This window comes from Dromaius novaehollandiae, chromosome 4 (assembly GCF_036370855.1).
Source record: "Dromaius novaehollandiae isolate bDroNov1 chromosome 4, bDroNov1.hap1, whole genome shotgun sequence".
NCBI classification, from domain to species: domain Eukaryota; kingdom Metazoa; phylum Chordata; class Aves; order Casuariiformes; family Dromaiidae; genus Dromaius; species Dromaius novaehollandiae.
The window spans coordinates 6,644,031-6,661,171 of NC_088101.1; the positions used below are offsets into that span (position 1 = coordinate 6,644,031).

The following is a 17,141-nucleotide window of genomic DNA, read 5'->3' on the forward strand; positions in this document are numbered from 1 at the left end:
GCTCCTCCACACCTCCACCATGTCGCTGCAAGGGAACAGATGCTTGCCCGTAAGCCTGCATCCCCGGGTACCTGCGGCACCCTCACGAGAGGCCAAACGCTCCCCTCGTCTGCATCGGGGATGGCGATGCCCAGGTCCGGACAGGGAAACGAGCCCATGATCCTGCAGCGCTCGCCTTTCCCGGGGAAAAACCACCTGCTTCCGACCGGGACCCCCCACGCAGGCACACCCCACGGCTGGGTCTGGCAGCAGAGGGAAGGGCGAGTGCACAAACCTGTCTGCGGGCGGGCACGCCTGGAGGAGGCTGTCGAGCACCGGCTGTGGGTGAGAGTGGGCCAGGAGGAACACGGCCCGCAGCACAAAGCACCTGCGAGCGCTCTGCCGGGTGCTCCGCAGGCAGGTGTAAAGGAGGTGCACGAGTTTGGGCACCTGAAAGGAGGAAGGCGACAAAGAATGGCTCGGCACGTCCTTTCCCCGTCTGTCTTCGGGGCCAACAGCCAACAACAGAGAGCAGCCAAAGGTGAATGCAAAAAATGCCTCTCTCACCTCCTCCTGGAATATTTGCTCTCTGCAATCCCCCAGGAAGGTGAGCGTCCACCGCTCAGCGGCCCACGCGCACACGGGCCTGGTGCACAGCAGGCTCTCCACAATGCTGCTCATGAAGCCTGAGGCCTGGCCTCGGGGGAAATATTTGCAAACGAGCTGGGGAGAAATCAGAAACACAAGCGACCACCTCACAGGCTGCTCAGATGCAAAACTCACGTCCTGACAGCAGCACCCCCCCACACACACACACGCACATGCACACACATACATACATATTGTGGCCCCCACTCTGCACTCCAGGGGCCAGTTACCTTCGCGATGTTGGTGGAGGTGGCCAGCAGAGACTCAGAGGTGACGGCACTGAGCCTCTCACGCAGGCGCCCGATCTCGTTGGTCCAGGGCGCCACGTCTGTGTTCTCGGCTGCAGCCAGGAGAAAGAGGAGTCACATTCGCGGGGAGCCAACCTCCGGCCACGCGGGTGGATAAGGGAGGACCCAAGGGAGGGTGGCGAAGGCCACGTCAAGCCAGGGCCCCCCAACGTAGCGCAGTGGGTTTGCCAGCCAGGCGAGGGTCCGGCCGCAGACAGGGACGGTCCCTGGCACTGGGGACACCGTCCTGCCCTCAGCAGCGGGGACAGCTCTGCCCGCTCTCCTCACCTCCTGTTCGGAGCAGGTGGCCGAGGCAGGTCACTGCCCACCAGCGGGACGCGGCCGACGTGTCACACGTCAGAGGCCCCAGCAGTCCCGCCAGGGAGCCGAACCACTCGCAGGCACGGCCTCGCTGTGGGAGCAAGAGGCAGGCAAAAAGGTCACCGGTAGCCCCATGGCCGCTCTCCTTCTCCCGGCCTCACTGCCCCCAAGCCGCAGCTGACCTGGGGGCAAACGAGGGGCTGCCCTGCAGCCCCAGGAGGCCCAAAACCCAGCGCCTGCCCACACAGAGCTCCCTGTGCATGGGGTCCCCGCTCACCCTGTGCTCGCATCTCTCTTCATAAGAGCCCAGCACCTGCACGCACACCTGCAGGGCCCTCTCCCGCTCGCATGCGTGGGCCGAGGTGAGCCAGCGCCGCAGGACCTGGCACAGGCAGACCTGTCTCACCACGGGCATCCTTCTGCTCGACACCCCTCGCTGGCCCCCTCCCTTCCCGACCCTGCTACCTCCACGGCCCCGGTCTCTCTGTGCGACCCGGCCCGTGGCGAGGAGCCCTTCCCCGTGGGGACCTCCCCACTCCGGGCTCCTGCCGTGGGCAGCATTGAGTTGTGCAGCACCCCTCGCTCACAGCTGCGGCTGGGGAGAAGCTCTGGCTCATCTAGGGGCTCTGCAGGACACTGCAAGCTGCCTGCAAGGAAGCTGCGGCCGATGGCAAAAGCCTGGATCCAAACTTTGGGCAAGGGGGCCTGGAACTAGGACCATTCCACTCTCCGCCAATGTGGGCGTTGCACCTAGTTACAGGGAAGCTCCCCTCCTCGGACCAGCCCCACGGGCACGATCCCCACGGCTCTGCCCCGCTCCGACAGCAGCAACACTTTCCCTGCCACGCCGAGGACGCTCACCTGCACCATGTCCTCGAAGCGGATGGGGGCCAGCTCTGCCCAGAGAAGGGCTCCCATGAGCTGGCCCAGCGCTCGCAGGGACGGCGCCTGCACACCCTGACACCAGAAAGGGGGACTGAGGCCGGGCACCCTGCGGAGACGCCAGCGCAGCCAGCGGCTGCCGGAGCATGGGGTGCCCGGACCTGGGCCCCCACCGAGGGGCAGCTGAGAAGGGCCAGTGCCTACCGGTGGGCATGAAGCAGCAACCGCCGTCTGCCCTCTCCTGTCCATCTGCTCCGGGCGACGAAGGCACACGATGCCCTGGCAGCACTGAGCCAGGAGGTGGCAGTTTTCCTCCCTGCTCAGACGGGGCTTCAGCTTGCTGCCAGCAGAAAAAAGGCACAGAAGACAGAGAGGCCGCTTACCAGCACTCTCCAGGCCGAGTCAGAGGACAACTGCCCTTGGCCCCATCGACAGCCCCAAATCCAGCACCCGCAGCCCCAGCCAGACCAGCCAGCTGCGCTGGGACATGCAGTGACTCCCACAGCCCCAGGGACAGACCCTACCTCAACTGCTGCATGGCCATGAGGGCCCGGGGGTGCACCGGGGACTCCTGGGGCTCTTCCTGAATCACCTCCTGCAAGTCACAGGCAGGCACACGCAAGGTGGGCAGCGGGCAGGGGTGCCGCAGAGCCTTCCCACCCACCCCGGCCAGGGGCTCTGCTGCCAGACCCCGCAGGCACCGGCTCCACCACCCCCATGGCTCCCATCAAGGCCCCACAGAATGACGTGGCAGCTCCCTGGCGCCCGGACACACCACATTCCCCTGCCACGGCCCTGAGCAGCAGCACCCACGCGCCCCGCCGGCTGGGGATGCGGCTCAGGGCCCTCGGGAGCTCGCGCACTGCCCCAGGAGACCATCGGGCTCTGCACAAACCTGCCCCACGGCAGAGCCCAAAGCTCCCCTGCGCAACGTCCCCGGCTCTGGGCACTCACCAGCAGGGTCTGCAGCAGCTCCCGCTTGCAGCAGAGCTCAAACCTGGGGCCGGCGCCTGCAGCCTGGATGGCAAGGCTGATCTCAGTGACGCTCTGCACCAGGGAGAGCTTCAGCTGCGCATCCTGATCCCAGGGGAGAAAAACACACTTGGAGCTCTTCCAAGGCCCCAGGGCTGAAAGAGCAGCTGGGCTGGGGGGGATCCGCCTCCAAGCACAGCACAGGGACAACACTGTGCCCTCCGGGAGCCCCACGGAACCCAGCTCAGCACCTGCGCCCCACCAAGGAAACCTCTCTCCCCTCCTGGGAAGGAGCCTCCCACGGGGAGGGGAGCAGCTGCCCAGCTGCCAGCTGGAAAGACCCCGCAGACCCTGGCCCACGGCAGCAGGGCGAGCAGCACTGGTGCTGGCTGTGACGGGAGAGGTGCGCGTGGCAAGGCCCAGGAGAGGCCGGAGCTGGCGGCACCCGGCTGGCTCTGCCCCGCGCCCCGAGCACCCACCTGGCAGCCCTCTCGGTAGAGCTGCAGGACATTCGCCACCACGTCTCTCTCGACACGGGCGAGCAGCTGCTCCCTGGGGGCGCGCAGCGCCATCCGGCCGTACATCACCAGCAGCGCAGCGCGAGTAGCGCGGGTCCTTCTTGCCTTGCTCTGCCGGGGGGGTCGACGGAGAAGCACCGAGACGTCAGCCCGTGGCCCTGCTGTGCCCGGGACCCCGCGCGCTCCCGAGGCGGGAGCTGCCCTGCACCCGACCGGCGGCTCAGCTCCCCACGCACCTCCCGGCAGCTCCCCGCAACAACACCCCGGGCCCTTTACCTTCTTGCGTTTCAAAGTCCCCGTGAACTCCTTCACCAAGGACAAGGCCAGCTGGAAGTGGCTCTCGGCACAGCGGGACACAACTGAAACCATGCCCTGCAGCACAGCAGAAACGGGGAGTCGCTCCAGCCCCAACGCCCAGCCCTGGCTGACTCCGCTTTCCCCAGGGAAATGGCCGCAAACAGAACAGCAGCAAGGGCTGCAGCAGGGCACGCAGAGCCCCTCTGTCCCAGGGACATGCAGGGGACACGCGGGAAAGCAGGGCGACACGAGGAAACCTCACCTGCGCCTGCCACAGCTCCAGGAAGTTGGCTGCTTTCAGGTGCTCCAAGGTCTGCTCCTGCACGTGGTGGAGACACCCACAAGCTGCCAGGGCCGTGCCGAGAGCCTTGTACAGGAACCGCTGCAAGAGAAGAGGCCGAGCCCCGCCTGTGGTGACAGCCCGGCCTGGCCAGAGAGGGCCAGGCCACACTGGCCCCACTGTGCCAGGACCTGCCGAGGTGCCCATGGCACCGGCCCCACAGCAGCCAGCGGCCAGCCCAGCCCCGCCGCCAGCTCAGCACAGAGGGGAGTGCGAGCCCCTTCCTGGGGAAAGAGAGCAGGCAGCAGGGAAACCAGCCCGCGCGGCAGAGCACCACCGCCAGCCCTCGCCCCGGCCTGAGTGTCCCCGGGCTCTGCCGCCGCAGCCCTCGGGGCGCACGAGCCACAGCCACGCCACGCAGGGAACAAACCTTCTCCCAGGACAGGCGGGGAGAGCTGCCCAGCTGCCGGCTCAGCTCCTGGCTCAGGCCCACGGTCCAGGCCTCGCTCGCAATGAGCTCCAGAGAGGTTTGCAGGAACTAGGGCAGAGAGGGAGATGAAGCAAATGCCCCCCTGCCCTTGGCCGGGGCCTTTTGCTCATCCAAGTGGCCCCGGAGACTGCCGGGCAGAGCTCCCCCTCGCGACAGCCTGTCTCCTCACCCGCCCCTCTTGCAACCTGCCTCTCGCTCTTCCCCTAATGCGCCACTCGAGGCCCCTGGGCTCGGTACACGCCAGAAGCAGGTGGTGCCACGGCATGGGGCCACGCTGGAGGCCTCTGCCCCAGCCTTCGGCTGCATTTGTGCTCAGCTGTGCCCCACGTGCCCAGAGCAGCTCCTCTGAGCGGGCAGCACCCACGGCTGGAGCAGGCGCCGGGGGCTCGGGACGTGCCTGCACCGCTCGGTGCCCAAACAGGGAGCCCCCAGGTTCCTCCCACCACTTTTCCTGCCCCCCGTTTGCCCTCTCCAGCAAGGGCCCCCACAGGGACGCTGTACCTTCAGCAGAAGGCTCTCCCACTCGGCCACGTCCAGGGAGCTCGCTGTTGTTCCTGCAAAGCCCGAGGAAGCAAAGCCCTCGCTGTTATCTCAGCGAGCACCACGGCAGAGCCCGGGTGTCTCCTTTGCAGTCTGATGCCCCAAAGCCTCAGGCCACCAGGCTGACAAGCGCCCGCAAACCCGGCACCGTTCCCTGCTGCCAGGCTGGGGAGCTGAGGGCATTTTGCTGCCCCCTCCACCCCCCAGCCTCTCCCTCCCGCCAGCACTTTACCTGCCAGGTGCTGCAGCAGCAGGGGGATGTCTGCGGCCCACTTCGCCCCCACGGCTCCGTGGATCGTGCTGGGGAGCGCCTGCAGCAGCTGCAGGGCCGCGGCTCCACGGCCACCGCCCGCGTGTGGAGCCACTGCCGCCACCACCTAGGCCAGGGCAGGAGAGAGATGGGCTCGCTCCTGCCCCAGGAGCTGTGGCTACCCTGCAGGCAGGCAGGTCAGCACTGCCCCGGCTTGCAGCAGGCAGCCAGTGGCTTTGCCCAGGGACTGCCGTGCCACAGGAGGAGCAGGAGCCCCTGACAGGCACCCTGCGACACGCTCCTGCCTCCTCCCGGGGCACCCGGCACCGGCCTCAGCACCGTCTCTCCTGCCCTCTGCCCTTGCCCCAGCCACAAAAGTTCTTTCCCCGGGGCCCCGCTACTCACCAGCAGGCGAGCCAGCAGGGCCTGGGGAGCTGGCAGAGCGACTGTGGGCAGAAAGAAAGGCTGCGTGAGACGCCCAGCCCCACCGGGCCCTGCCCGCCCCATGTCCCAAGCCCTCACGCGGGGCTGAAGGGGACCCCGGCCGCGCCACCTCCGCACAGTCCCTGCCGGGCTCCCGCGCTGAACAGCCGCCGCTGAAGGCAGCCCCAGCACGGCAGGAACCAGCCCCTGGGCCCCGGCAAGAGCTGGGCGCAGCAGCGCCAGGTGGCTCTGCCCCTGCCCCTGCCCCTGCGCGGGGCTGGCAGGGGACGCAGGCACACGCGCTGCCCTGCGCCCACCCAGCCTGGCACAGCGCTCCGCGACTTTCTGCTCCCCACCTGGCTCCTCAGACTCCAGGGCCTCAGGCGCCGCCTCCTCTTGCTCCTGCTCTGCCCTGTCCCGTCTCTCGGCCAGGCTGCGCAGGCAGCGGCAGAGCGGGACCAACATGCCCGTGTACTTGGCTGGCACCACGTACCACAGCAGCTTCGGCCACAGGAGCTGCAGGCAAGAACCAGGCCATTTGGCATACTGGCGTTTCCACCCCTCCGGTCCAGTTCCCCCATCGCTGCCGCATCTCCGGCACCGGCCCAGCCCCTCGGCCTCGCTCCTTCCCTAACTCAGCAGCTCCGGTCTCGCCCTGCCTTCCTCCTCCACCTTCTCTCCCTCTCGCCCGCCGTGCTTCGCACCCCTTTCCCCCTCCCAGCACCAGCAAGTCCGGCCCCGCAGAGCTCGCCCCGGCTCTTCTCAGCTGCGCTGGTGGCTAAGGTGGGGGGTCCCAGCGCACAGGTGGAGGACGACTCACTTTGGCCACCGCTCCGGCAGAGACATCCAGTGTGCCCAGCACGTGGGCGCACAGGCTCTGAACAGCCCTTTCTTCCCGCGCTTTCACCATGCTAAGGTTTCCCATTGCCTGCAAGACAGACGCGGGAAACACCCGTCACTGCCCCATCCCAGACCTTGCAGTGCACGCGACAGGGAGGCCGCTCCCTCTGGGGCACTGTGGCCGGCGGCCCTGCTGTGCCGGGCTCCCCGCTGCCAGGGACACCCACGGCAACACGGCACGGCCAGGGCATGGGAGGCAGCCCCGGTGCCGCACTCTGCCCTTACCAGTCTGCCCGAGGCCCGGCTGAACTCGCTGAAGAGGTGCCCCACCACGTCCCACGCCGAGCAGCCCAGGGCACTGGAGCGCAGCAGCTCCCCAATGAAATGCAGCACTGCCCTCCTCACCTGCAGTCACGGGAGGCTGCAGTCACGACCCGGTCCAAAGCCCAGCGGAGCTGCCTTCACCGTGCTGCAGCCCTTCTGGCTGGGCCGCGCAGCAGCAGCCCTCACTCCCTGGCCGCCACCGGCCTCCAGCCCCGGGCCCTGCCTTGGCCTGTGGCTATGGCCTCGCCAGGCTCTGCCCGGGAAAAGGGCTGCTGTGCCCCGGTGGCAGCACCAGCCCTGCCCAAACCAGCTCACCTGGGCCGCGGGGTCATGGCACACGGACTGCACCAGCTTCGCAAACAGGGGCAGCTTCTCCCTCGTGTCTGGGGCTGCAGGAGACAAGGAGAGGTGGGTGCTGAGGCCGAGCCCCCGTTCCTGCAGGGATTCGTCACAGCTCCCCGGCTTTCCATACACAAGCAGGACAGAAAAGCAGGGCCAGACTGCGCGTCAGAAGCAGCAGCAGCATCCCAGGGGGACGCCATTTTTCCAGCCTGCCTTACTGACCGTCAGAGCGGACCAGAGCTTGCAGCACTGCCACGGCTGCCACGCGATCGGCCTTGCTCCCGTTCCTCAGCTTGTAGTAGAGGAACTCGATGGTCTCCTCCGGGCAAATTCGGGCTGTGGGGAAGAAATCACGCTTGGCATCAGTGAGCAGTGTCTTCCCACTCGGGCAGGTTCGCAAGAGAGCTGCTGGGACACGGCAGTGCGGCACCAGCTCGCCTCTGCTTACCCTGCAGCACCATGCAGCGGCACAGCTCTGCTCTGTGCTCTGGGCTGGGCGGCTCCATCTCATCGCAGAGCTGTGGGAACAAGGCACGTTTCAGAGAAAGCCGGATCGGCGGGGAGAGGGACAGAAAAGCAACCGCACTGTCAGCGCTCGTCTCGCGGGTGGCTCTGGGCACAGAGCCACAACCAGAGCCCCGAGCCCCAGGCACACGCAGAGCTGTGCAGCAGCCAAGGCTGCCCAGGAGCCCCAGGCCAGCAACACGGCACCAGGCCTTACCTGCTGGTGCACAGCAGTGGCGATGGCCAGATGCCTGGCCCGGGGCACGCGGGTCTGAATGTCTGCCACAGCCCCCAGGAAATAGCCGAGACTCTGCAAGGGAGTGTGGGAGGGAGGGAGAGGGCGGCTGTCACTGCGAGCCACCCAGAAAGCGAGAAAGCAGCATCGCTGGGAGATGCCGTGGCTGGAACCCACTTGCAGGGAAACCCCAGCCCCGCACGGGGCTTCTGGCTCATCCTTCCTGCAGAGCAGCACCGCGAGGTCTCTCTCCTCCACGCAGCCCTGCCGGGATGGCCTTTCCTGGCACACTGCCCCCCCTTGCACCTCTCCCCGTCACAGGGGCTGGACGCGGCCCTGGGCGTGAGGGCAGAGCTCCTCACACACTCCCAGCCCCGGGAGGCGGCGCAGCCTCCCCTCCCAAGCCACTCGCCCCAGCCACTCACCACTCCCTCCTGGCCCTCCTGCCATGCTGGTTTCTTCCAGCATGAGCCCAGAAAGCCCCGGGCCCCCATTTCCTCGTTCCTGCTCCAAGGGACCTGGCTCCTTCCAGCACCCCACAGCTCCCCGACACCTCGCGGCCCCCCCCTTGGCCCCTGGCCACGCCATGTCCCGCACAATGCCTCACCACGGTCACCCCAAAGGGGTCCCAGACTTCCCGATACTGGTGCAGCAGCCAGAGGAGATGCTCCCAGGCGTGCTCACGGTGCTCCTCCACGTGCAGGAGGACACCCATCATGGCACCCATCGCCCTGAGCACAGCCTGCTTGACCTGCCGAGGGACGGTGACACGCCGTGTCAAGGGCTGAGGGTCTCTCCAGCGCTCGCCTCCCCCAGACACCAGCCTGCCCTTCCCGCACGGGGGCTTCCCCTTCCCTGTCGCCCCTGGTGAGAAGGGCTCGCTGGCCAGCACAGAGAGCGTTTCCTCCCGGCACCCCCAGCCTCCCCCGTCGAAAGGCCCTGGCATTCGGCCGCTTCCCAGAAGGCAGCCCTCAGTCCCCGGACTCCCGGCTCGGGGCGCTTTCGCGACCAGCCTGCTCCCTTTGGCCCCTCGCACAGTGCTGCGGACAACCCCACTGCTGCCCACAGCTGCGAGAGCATCAACACTCACCTCTTCCTCCTCGCAGCACCGCCGCTTTCTGCTCACGTAGCAGAAGAGCGGGTAAATGTGGGCACAGAGCTGGGCAGGCCCCAGGCGAGGGAAGGCACCTTTCTCCCCCTCGCGGAAGTACATGCTTATGCCGCTGCACCACTGCTCCAGAACTGCAGCACAAGAAGGGAAACAGGATCGCACCAAAGTCTCTGACTGGTGAAGACCTTGCACTGGCCCCCGGGCCTGCTTTAAGCCCAGGCCAGGCTCGCCAGGGCACAGGTTGCAAGGAGATCTGCCTTCAGGGACGCGTTGTGCCATGGTCTGAGACACCTGGATGGCAACGCTGCCTTGTTTCTCCCCTCTTCCGCCCCAGCACCACACCTTCTCCTCCGCACAGCCTCGCTCCCTTCCACCACTGCCCGCTGCAGCCCCGGCCTCCCCCTTCCCAAACGTCTGCCCCTCAGCACACGCTTGGAGGTTTTGGCTGTTCTTTCCCATGCTCTCCCTTCAAGCCCACCAACACAAAGCCAGGCTGCCCTCAGGGAAAGGGAGGAGAAGGGGGGGAACAAAACTGGGCAGAGCTCGGCCAAAGGTAGCTAAAACTGGGAGGCAAGTGCGGGAGCAGAGACCAGGCAGGGACCCAAGAGCTCCTCAGGGCACCTGCACCCAGCACCATCCCGGCCAGCCCACGGACCCCACCCCCGGCGGCACCCGCTGCTCCTGCACGTTGAGGGCACTTGGCGGCTGCTGAGGCTGGAGCTCGCCGCAGGCTCAGCCCTGCCGTGCCGGCCCCGAGACCCCGGCGAGGCACCCAGGGCCACCCCGATCCCTCCCCCTCCCCCTTCCCCTTCCCCTTCTCCTTCCCCTTCCTGTGGCCCAACCATGGACCCAAAACTCACCGCCGCAGACGGCACACAGCATCCGGCCGCTCCCCACCTCGCTCAGCACGCCGCGCAGGGCTGACAGTGTCGTTGCCGCGAAGGGCACGCACTGCAGGGCTGCAGAGAGGGCAGGGGTGGGCGACCCTGTCAGCCAGAGCCGCCTTGGCCCGCGGGCTCCATCCCCCGGCAGCACTGCCGCACCAGGGCCAGGGCTACGGGGCCGCGGGGCTGTGCCAGGGGCAGGGGAATGGGAGAGCTGCCGCAGCACTGGGAGAGGCCCCGGCACGAGGAGGCTGCTGCCAGGGTGCCCATGTGCCGACGGCCTTCCCCGAGGTGCGTGGGAAAGCCCTGGGCACAGCGAGGGCGATGCAGGGCAGAGCCTGGCGTGTTTGGTCTCTGGCGGGTTCCCTCCAGCCCAGCCCAGACCGTTCTGGGCAGGGGCAGGAGTCCCGTCTCCCGCCCGGCACCCGCTGCAACCCACAGCAGCAGGCTGGGGGGGCCGTACCGTAGCGTGTGGCGAGGTTGCGCAGGGTGATGAGGACAAACTCCTCCGACGTCTCCTCCAGGGCCTTCAGGTGGCCCTGCAGCGCCGACACCACGTCGCACAAGTGGGAGCGGGCCAGCGCCACCAGGACATCACTAGCCGCCGTCCTCACGGAGGCCGTCCCACCCTGGAAGACAGCAGCTCGCGTGTGGCAGGAGCACGACCGGCCGTCTCCCACGGCTCGGCCTCCAGGCAGGACACACAACCCGTAACTTGACTCCGACCGTCCCTCGCTCACAAACAGCCCCGCGGCCACCTCTCTGCACAGCCCCGGGCCACCGCCCCAACCCCCCGCCAGGACAAGTCCCAAAGGCTCTCCATAGGACGGCCAGGCCGGGCGCCGGCGTCCGGGGTCACCCTCAGAGAGAACAAGCTCACCTGGGCCGCTCGCAGGTCCTCCAACGCCACTGCTATCACTCTGTCCACCTCAGAGCTCTGCAGATGGCTCTCGTCGCCCCACAAGACGCTCTCCAGCTCGCGGTAGGTCTCCGCTCTGCTGCCCTGGGGACACACCGCACACGGCAGCGATGGGACATGCCGCCCCGCAGCAGCTCCGCCACGCTGACGCCGCGGACGAGCTGCCGGTGCCGCTCAGCACAGCCGTCGGGAGCAGGCGAGAAACCCAGCACTGGGATTTCCTGACCCCGCCCCCAACCCCGGGGACACCGCCACCTCCTGTGGGAAAGGAGGGCACGCGGGAGCCTCCGCCCAGCACCACCGGCAGGATCAGCGTTTTGGGATGAGGCGCAGCAGGAGGGCAGAGGTGCCGCTGGGCGAGATCAGCCTGCGGCACTCGGGGAAGCCAGGGTGCTGCGGGGAGCCCTCAAACCCCACGCAGCCCCGCAGGACGCCCCCGCCTCACCTCGGCGTCTTGCAGCCGGTTCAACAGAGAAGTCACCACGGTGGCAAAGGTAGCGATGGCCACAGGGACAGACCCGGCCGCCTTGCCACCGTCCTCACCACGCGCAGGTCCCGACTGGGCACCTACACAAGTGAAGAAACCTGGAAGGAAAGCAACCGAGGGTTTGCATCGCTCCAGCAGCCGCAGGGACGGGCCCCGAGTCGGGCAAACGTCTCCCCAGCCGGAGCATGGGCCGGCAGGAGAGGCCGGTGGAGCCGGCTCTGTGCAGCCTGGGGAAGAGCAGCCCGGGGCAGCTTGGGGCTGGCCCCAAGCGCGTGACCCTGGCTCTCCCTGTGCCAAGAACGTGGGCACCAGCAGGTCCCCGTCCCCCCCACCAGCGTGCTGGCAGGCGTGGTGCTGAGCGCGGTGCCGGTCCCCACCTCGGAGCGCTCGCAGCACCCCCATGGCGGCAGGACTCCCTATACAGATGTGCTGCTCCACCAGCACCTCCTCCCACGGGAGCTGCGAGCCACTGGGCCAGCGCCGGCCTCGGGGAGGGGGGGGACCCACAAGGGCCACTGTGACACGCGGAGGCCCCAACGCCTCACAGAGGGCTGCTGGCAACGTGAGGCTGGGGGGGGGGCAGGCACCGGGGACACCCCCCCACACACACCCCCCAAACGTGGCACTGCCCCAGGCTCCAGCGCTCGCGGTCGCTCCTCGGCCCCCAGCCCTTTCCAGCGGCGACTGTCTCCTGCCGTCACACAGGGGCAAGTGCTCCGGCAGAGAGGCCCTGGGAGCCAGTTCGCGCCATTGCTCACACAAGCACCTGGTCATTTGGTCGCCTAGAAAGCCTCGCTGGCACCCGGGGCCTGACGGCATCGGGCCACAAGCTGCCAGGTCACACAGGCTGCAAAGCTGCTCTTCAGTCCCCCGGCCAGCCCACAAGCGTTTTGTTTAGATGTAGCAGCACTAACTCATTACAAGGTCGTGGAATAAAAGCTGGTGCCAGGTGGAAGGCAACGTTATCGCCCTTCCCTCCGGATTTAGGAGCTGCGTCCCTGCAGCCTCGACGAGCCTTCTGATAGACCCGGGCTCCCTGGGCTCAGCGCTGCACAAAGGCAAAGCAAAGCTGGTCTTTGCCCCACAGTTCTTGCAAGAGTCCATACTTTAAGAAATTATTAATTACACAATCTAAATTTAGAACTGATTCACTTCTAATACAACTCAGATATCTTTATATATTTTTAACTTTAAAGGTTGAACTTGTTCAGCTTTCCACGTCTCTCGAGGTACTGCTTTCACTTAGGTGTAGTGGGTCCAGGAATCAATTCCCTGCAGCTTCACAGCAGCATTTGTTGTTAGCAGTACAAGATACGGTCCTCTCCATTTTTCTCTCAACGGCTCATCCTTCCAGGTTCGAAGACGCACTCGATCTCCCGGCTGCAATGAATGTACAGGTGAATCTAAAAGCACGGGAGATCTTAACTGGATGTACCTGCGGAGAGAAGGAAGAACCTTTGCCAGAGACAAGAGAGAATCCCTTAAAATTTGATCCCCCTTAATGTGCATTGGAATTGCATTTCCAGTTAAATTTACAGGCTAAGGTTCAGCATACAGAATCTCAAAGGGACTAACTTTCTCCCTACCCCTTGGGGTTATTCCGAGTCTTAATAATGCCCGAGGGAAGACATCAGTCCATTTCATCTGAGTCTCCTGACACAGTTTCCCTATCTGTCTCTTCATTGTTTGATTCGTTCTTTCCACTTTTCCCCTGGATTGTGGCCTCCAGGGGGGATGTAAATCCCATTTAATTTGCAGTATTTTTGAGATTTCCTGTGCTATTTCTGCTATAAAATGAGGTCCCCTATCCAAAGAAAATCCTTCTCGTACCCCAAATCTTGGTATGATTTCTTTTAACAACATTTTCACTACCTCCCTTGCTTTATTGCTACGGCACGGCAAAGCCTCAGGCCATCCTGAAAAGGTCTCAGCAATTACCAACAAATATTTATGTCCACTACAGCTTGGTAATTCAGAAAAACCAATTTGCCAGTAATCCCCGGGCGTGAAGGCCCTTTTTACTTCCCCTGGCAGGGAGCGGTTTCTTCTGACTCTCGGGATTATTTCTAAGACAGAGTTCACGTTTTTGTGTAATACCCTTTGCAATTAGGAACATACTAATTCCCACAGCAAACCTTGTAGCTGTTTCAGCCAACGCCTCGGCTCCCATGCAGCTACTAGCGTGTATTTGCTTCATCAGCTTCTTCATTACCGGCAAAGTTCCCACACATTGTCCAGTAGATGTTACCCACCATCCTTCGGAAGTCTTTCTGCACTTCAAGATTTCTGCTAATTTATTTTCTTTTTCAGTGTATACGGGAATTTCCATTTTTAACGTTCTCTCTGGAACTGATGCTGCTACCGACACGGACAATGCTACCCTTTTTGCAGCCTCATCGGCCCTTTTGTTCCCTTGAACTATGTCAGTCTGTCCAGATTGGTGCACTTTGCAATGCACTACTGCTGTTTCTTTGGGTTTATTAACTGCTTCGAGTAGTCCCATAGCCTGGTGCCCTCTCTCAGGTACCTAAAGCTCAAATGGCTTTGTTAGGTTTGGAAGTCCTAATGCGGGAGCACTCAGGAGAGCAATCTTGAGTTCATCAAATCCTTTTTGGCGCTCGGGAGTCCACTCCAGCAAGTCTCCCGGCCCCTTAACAGCTTCACAGAAAGGCTTTGCCGTTAATCCAAAACGAGGTATGCAGAGGCAACACCACCCAGCCATTCCTAAAAAATCCCCTGAGTGCTCTTTTTGATTTTGGGGGGGGGGCACTGGACAAACTGCTTCTTCCCTTTCAATTCCTGTCAGCCAGAGCCGCCTTGGCCCGCGGGCTCCATCCCCTGGCAGCGCTGCCGCACCAAAAGCAGCTAACAGAAAGCCCCTGTTTCTGGCCCCCCAAAACGCAGGCTTTAGCCTCTGCTTCCAACCGCAAAAATGGCGCGCTAAGCCTCTGCTGTTGATGCAAAACCACAGGGCTTCAGCCCTGCTTCTGAGCTCAGAGACGCAGGGCTTGGGCACCTGGTCTTGGCTCGAACACACAGCCTCCAGCCCCCAAACCCGCAGGATGTGGCCTCTTTTTGCCCGGCAGCCCCGGCCCGCTCGCAGCCCCAGCCCTGGCTCTCCCCCACGTCCCCTCCCCCGCGGCCGAGCCCCCCCCACTCCTCAGCTGGGGCCGCCGCCCTCCCCGCCCCCAGCGCCACGCGGGGCGACGGAAGTGGGACGGAGGCGCCAGAACGACGGCAGCCGCGACAGACCAAACTGAGCTTCTCGCACGCGGCAGCCCGCGCATGCGCCCTGGCACCGCCCCGCCCCCGAGCTCTCGGCTCCGCCCCCACCCCCGAGAGCGGCCCCGGCCCGGCCCCGCCCCCGCACTCCGGGCCTCAGAGCGGCCCCGGCCCTGGCAACGGCCCCGCCGCGGCCTGTGTCACGAGCCCGCCGTCCTCGGCCAGGCCGCGCGCGCTGCAGGGGACTTGCCGGCAGTGCGGGGCGACCGGTGGGACGTGCCGGCAGTGCGGGGCGACCGGTGAGTCCCGCTCCCCCGCCGCGGGACCGGGCTGCCCGTGCCCGGCCCCAGCGCTGCGCCCCCCCCGCACCCGCGGTCCTGCCATGCCCCTGGGGAGCAGCCCTGCCCGCTGCCCCCTCGGGGCCCCTCTCAGTGCCTCCCAGTGTCCCCAGTGACCCCGGAGTCCCCAGGCACCTCCCAGTGCCCCCCAGTAGCCCCAGTGCTCCCCGCACCCCCACTTGCCCCTCGGTCCCTCTGCTCCCCCTGGGGCCCCTCCCAGCCCTAGTCCTAGTCCCACCCCATCAGCCCTCTCACTCCAGTTCCCCCTGGTCTCCCCGGGCAACTCTGGGTGCCCCCTCATTTCCCCAGGCACCTCCTGGTATCCCCCAGTGTCCGCAGTATCCCCAAGCACCTCCCAGTGCCCCCAGGGCCCCCGGCTGCTCCCCCTGCCCCCATCGCCCCAAGCACCTCCCAGTATCCCCAGGCCCCCCAGTGTCCCATATGCCCCCAGGCACCTCCCAGTGTCCCCAGTGCCCCCTACTGTCCCCACTTGCCCCTCGGTCCCTCTACTCCCCCTGGGGCCCCTCTCATCCCCAGTCCCACCCCATAGGCCCTACTCACCCCAGAGCTCCCAGTGCCCCAGGCTGCTCCCACTGCCCCCATCACCCCCAGGCCCCCCTCACCCCGCTCTCTCCACTCCCCTGTGTCCCCAGGCAGCGCCACACTGCACCAAGGCCACATCTGGGGGGTGGCAGGGCCGGGGCCGGCGCAAGACCCCCCACAGAGCCCCACACGGCTGGCACTTTCCCTGCGAGGACGCAGCTTTATTGATCTCCTGCCCCGAGCAGCTGGGGGCCCCCGGCGTGGGGCACTGCGGCTGCTGCCTGCCACGTGCGGGGGGCCTCGATGGACCGCCACCTCCACCAAGCTGCAACGACACCGACGCCGCGGAGAGGCACCGTGGGCGCCTGGCCGCGATACCACCGGCACCCCGTGGCTCCCGGCCAGGGCGGCTTCCCCGGCAGCACCCCAGGGCCGTGCGAGCCCCGTGCATGCCCCAGCTGTTGGCATCCGCGCGGCCTCCGGACGCCGCCTTGGCCCGTGGGGCAGCAGTGCAGCCACCAGCACCTACCTCCCGACGGGAACACCAGGTCCTGCTGCTGCAGCCACGCGGTCGGCACTGTGTCCAGGAGGAGGCCTGGCATGAGGATGCCACTGTCAGGACATGGCCACGGCCATCGCCATGGCCCCAACCCCACCTCGACCTCAACCTCGACCCCTGACCCCGACCCGACCCGGGGACGCGGCCGCGAGCAGTGCCAGAACCCAGCGCTGCCTCTCACCCAGGACGTGGACGGCTGCCGCCTGCGGCGCCACGCAGCTCCCCATGCAGCAGCTGCGGGCTGTGCTCCAGAGCCTCTCCAGCAGCGCGGGGCAGTCTTGGGCCTGGGGCAACACAGGGGCGCAGGAGCTCGTCGCTGGCTCCAAGCGCCCCTCCGTCCCCCCTCCATCCTCCCTCCACCCACAGCCCAGGCCCACGTGGCCCCCCGGCGCGGGAGCCACAGGGCGGGTGGCCGGCGCAGGGACACGACCCCAGCGCAGCGCTCGCTCACCAGGTGCCTGCAGATCTCATCCTGCAGCTCGGCCGCGCTCAGCCCGATGCTTGCGGCGATGCGCTGCCGCACCCTCTTCAACCCCAGAAACGGGGCACACAGGTGCAGGGAGACCTTGCACGCCTGGAAAAGAGCACCGGGCCTGCTCATGGGGATGCTGCGCGCCAGCCCCGGAGCTGAGCGAGGAACCTCGCCGCCGCAGCAGCACCAGCCAAGGCCTGCGGACACGTCGGCAACACGCGCCGGCCAGAGCAGCCCAAGGGCTCTTACGTTGCAGACGGCCGGGGCCGGGTCCCCGAGGTGCAGCACCAGGCTGGGAAATGCCGCCTCCACCTCTCTGCTGAAAAATGACCTCCTCCGAGAGGCGGAGGAGGCCAGGGCGCCATAGAGGACGAAGGCCGAGCGGCGCAGCACCTCTTCCTCCTGCAATGAGAAAGGCCGTTGGGCAGAGGCTGCGAGCGAGGGCGCTGCGCACGAGCCACTTGGCCCCAGCGG

At 66.0% G+C, this 17,141-nt stretch overlaps 1 protein-coding gene across 1 annotated transcript; it reads right to left on the reverse strand.

Annotated features, from left to right (window-relative positions):
* Positions 1-601: 601 nt before the first annotated feature.
* Positions 602-11,935, reverse strand: LOC135328225 (maestro heat-like repeat-containing protein family member 2B). The gene is made up of 28 exons (XM_064510937.1): positions 11,866-11,935; positions 11,492-11,631; positions 11,008-11,130; positions 10,591-10,756; positions 10,104-10,202; positions 9,223-9,374; positions 8,740-8,883; positions 8,115-8,207; positions 7,842-7,911; positions 7,616-7,729; positions 7,367-7,440; positions 7,013-7,132; positions 6,708-6,815; positions 6,230-6,403; positions 5,447-5,591; positions 5,176-5,228; positions 4,615-4,722; positions 4,167-4,286; positions 3,884-3,979; positions 3,569-3,718; positions 3,072-3,194; positions 2,642-2,712; positions 2,322-2,457; positions 2,097-2,192; positions 1,513-1,617; positions 1,203-1,326; positions 858-967; positions 602-625 (listed from the first exon to the last, which is right to left on the reverse strand). Exons 1-28 carry the CDS (start codon positions 11,933-11,935, stop codon positions 602-604), a joined length of 3,108 nt encoding a protein of 1,035 aa, XP_064367007.1.
* Between the last annotated feature and the right edge of the window lie 5,206 nt (positions 11,936-17,141).

Excerpts from the sequence above, each read along its gene's own strand:
- LOC135328225 (XM_064510937.1), bottom strand. The coding sequence starts at position 11,935 with ATGGGGGTGCTGCGAGCGCTCCGAGGTGGGGACCGGCACCGCGCTCAG. Across the intron at positions 3,195-3,568 it reads TCTACCGAGAGGGCTGCCAG|GATGCGCAGCTGAAGCTCTC; the intron begins GTGGGTGCTCGG and ends CCCTGGGATCAG. Across the intron at positions 1,618-2,096 it reads GCTTCGAGGACATGGTGCAG|GTCCTGCGGCGCTGGCTCAC; the intron begins GTGAGCGTCCTC and ends TGCCTGTGCCAG.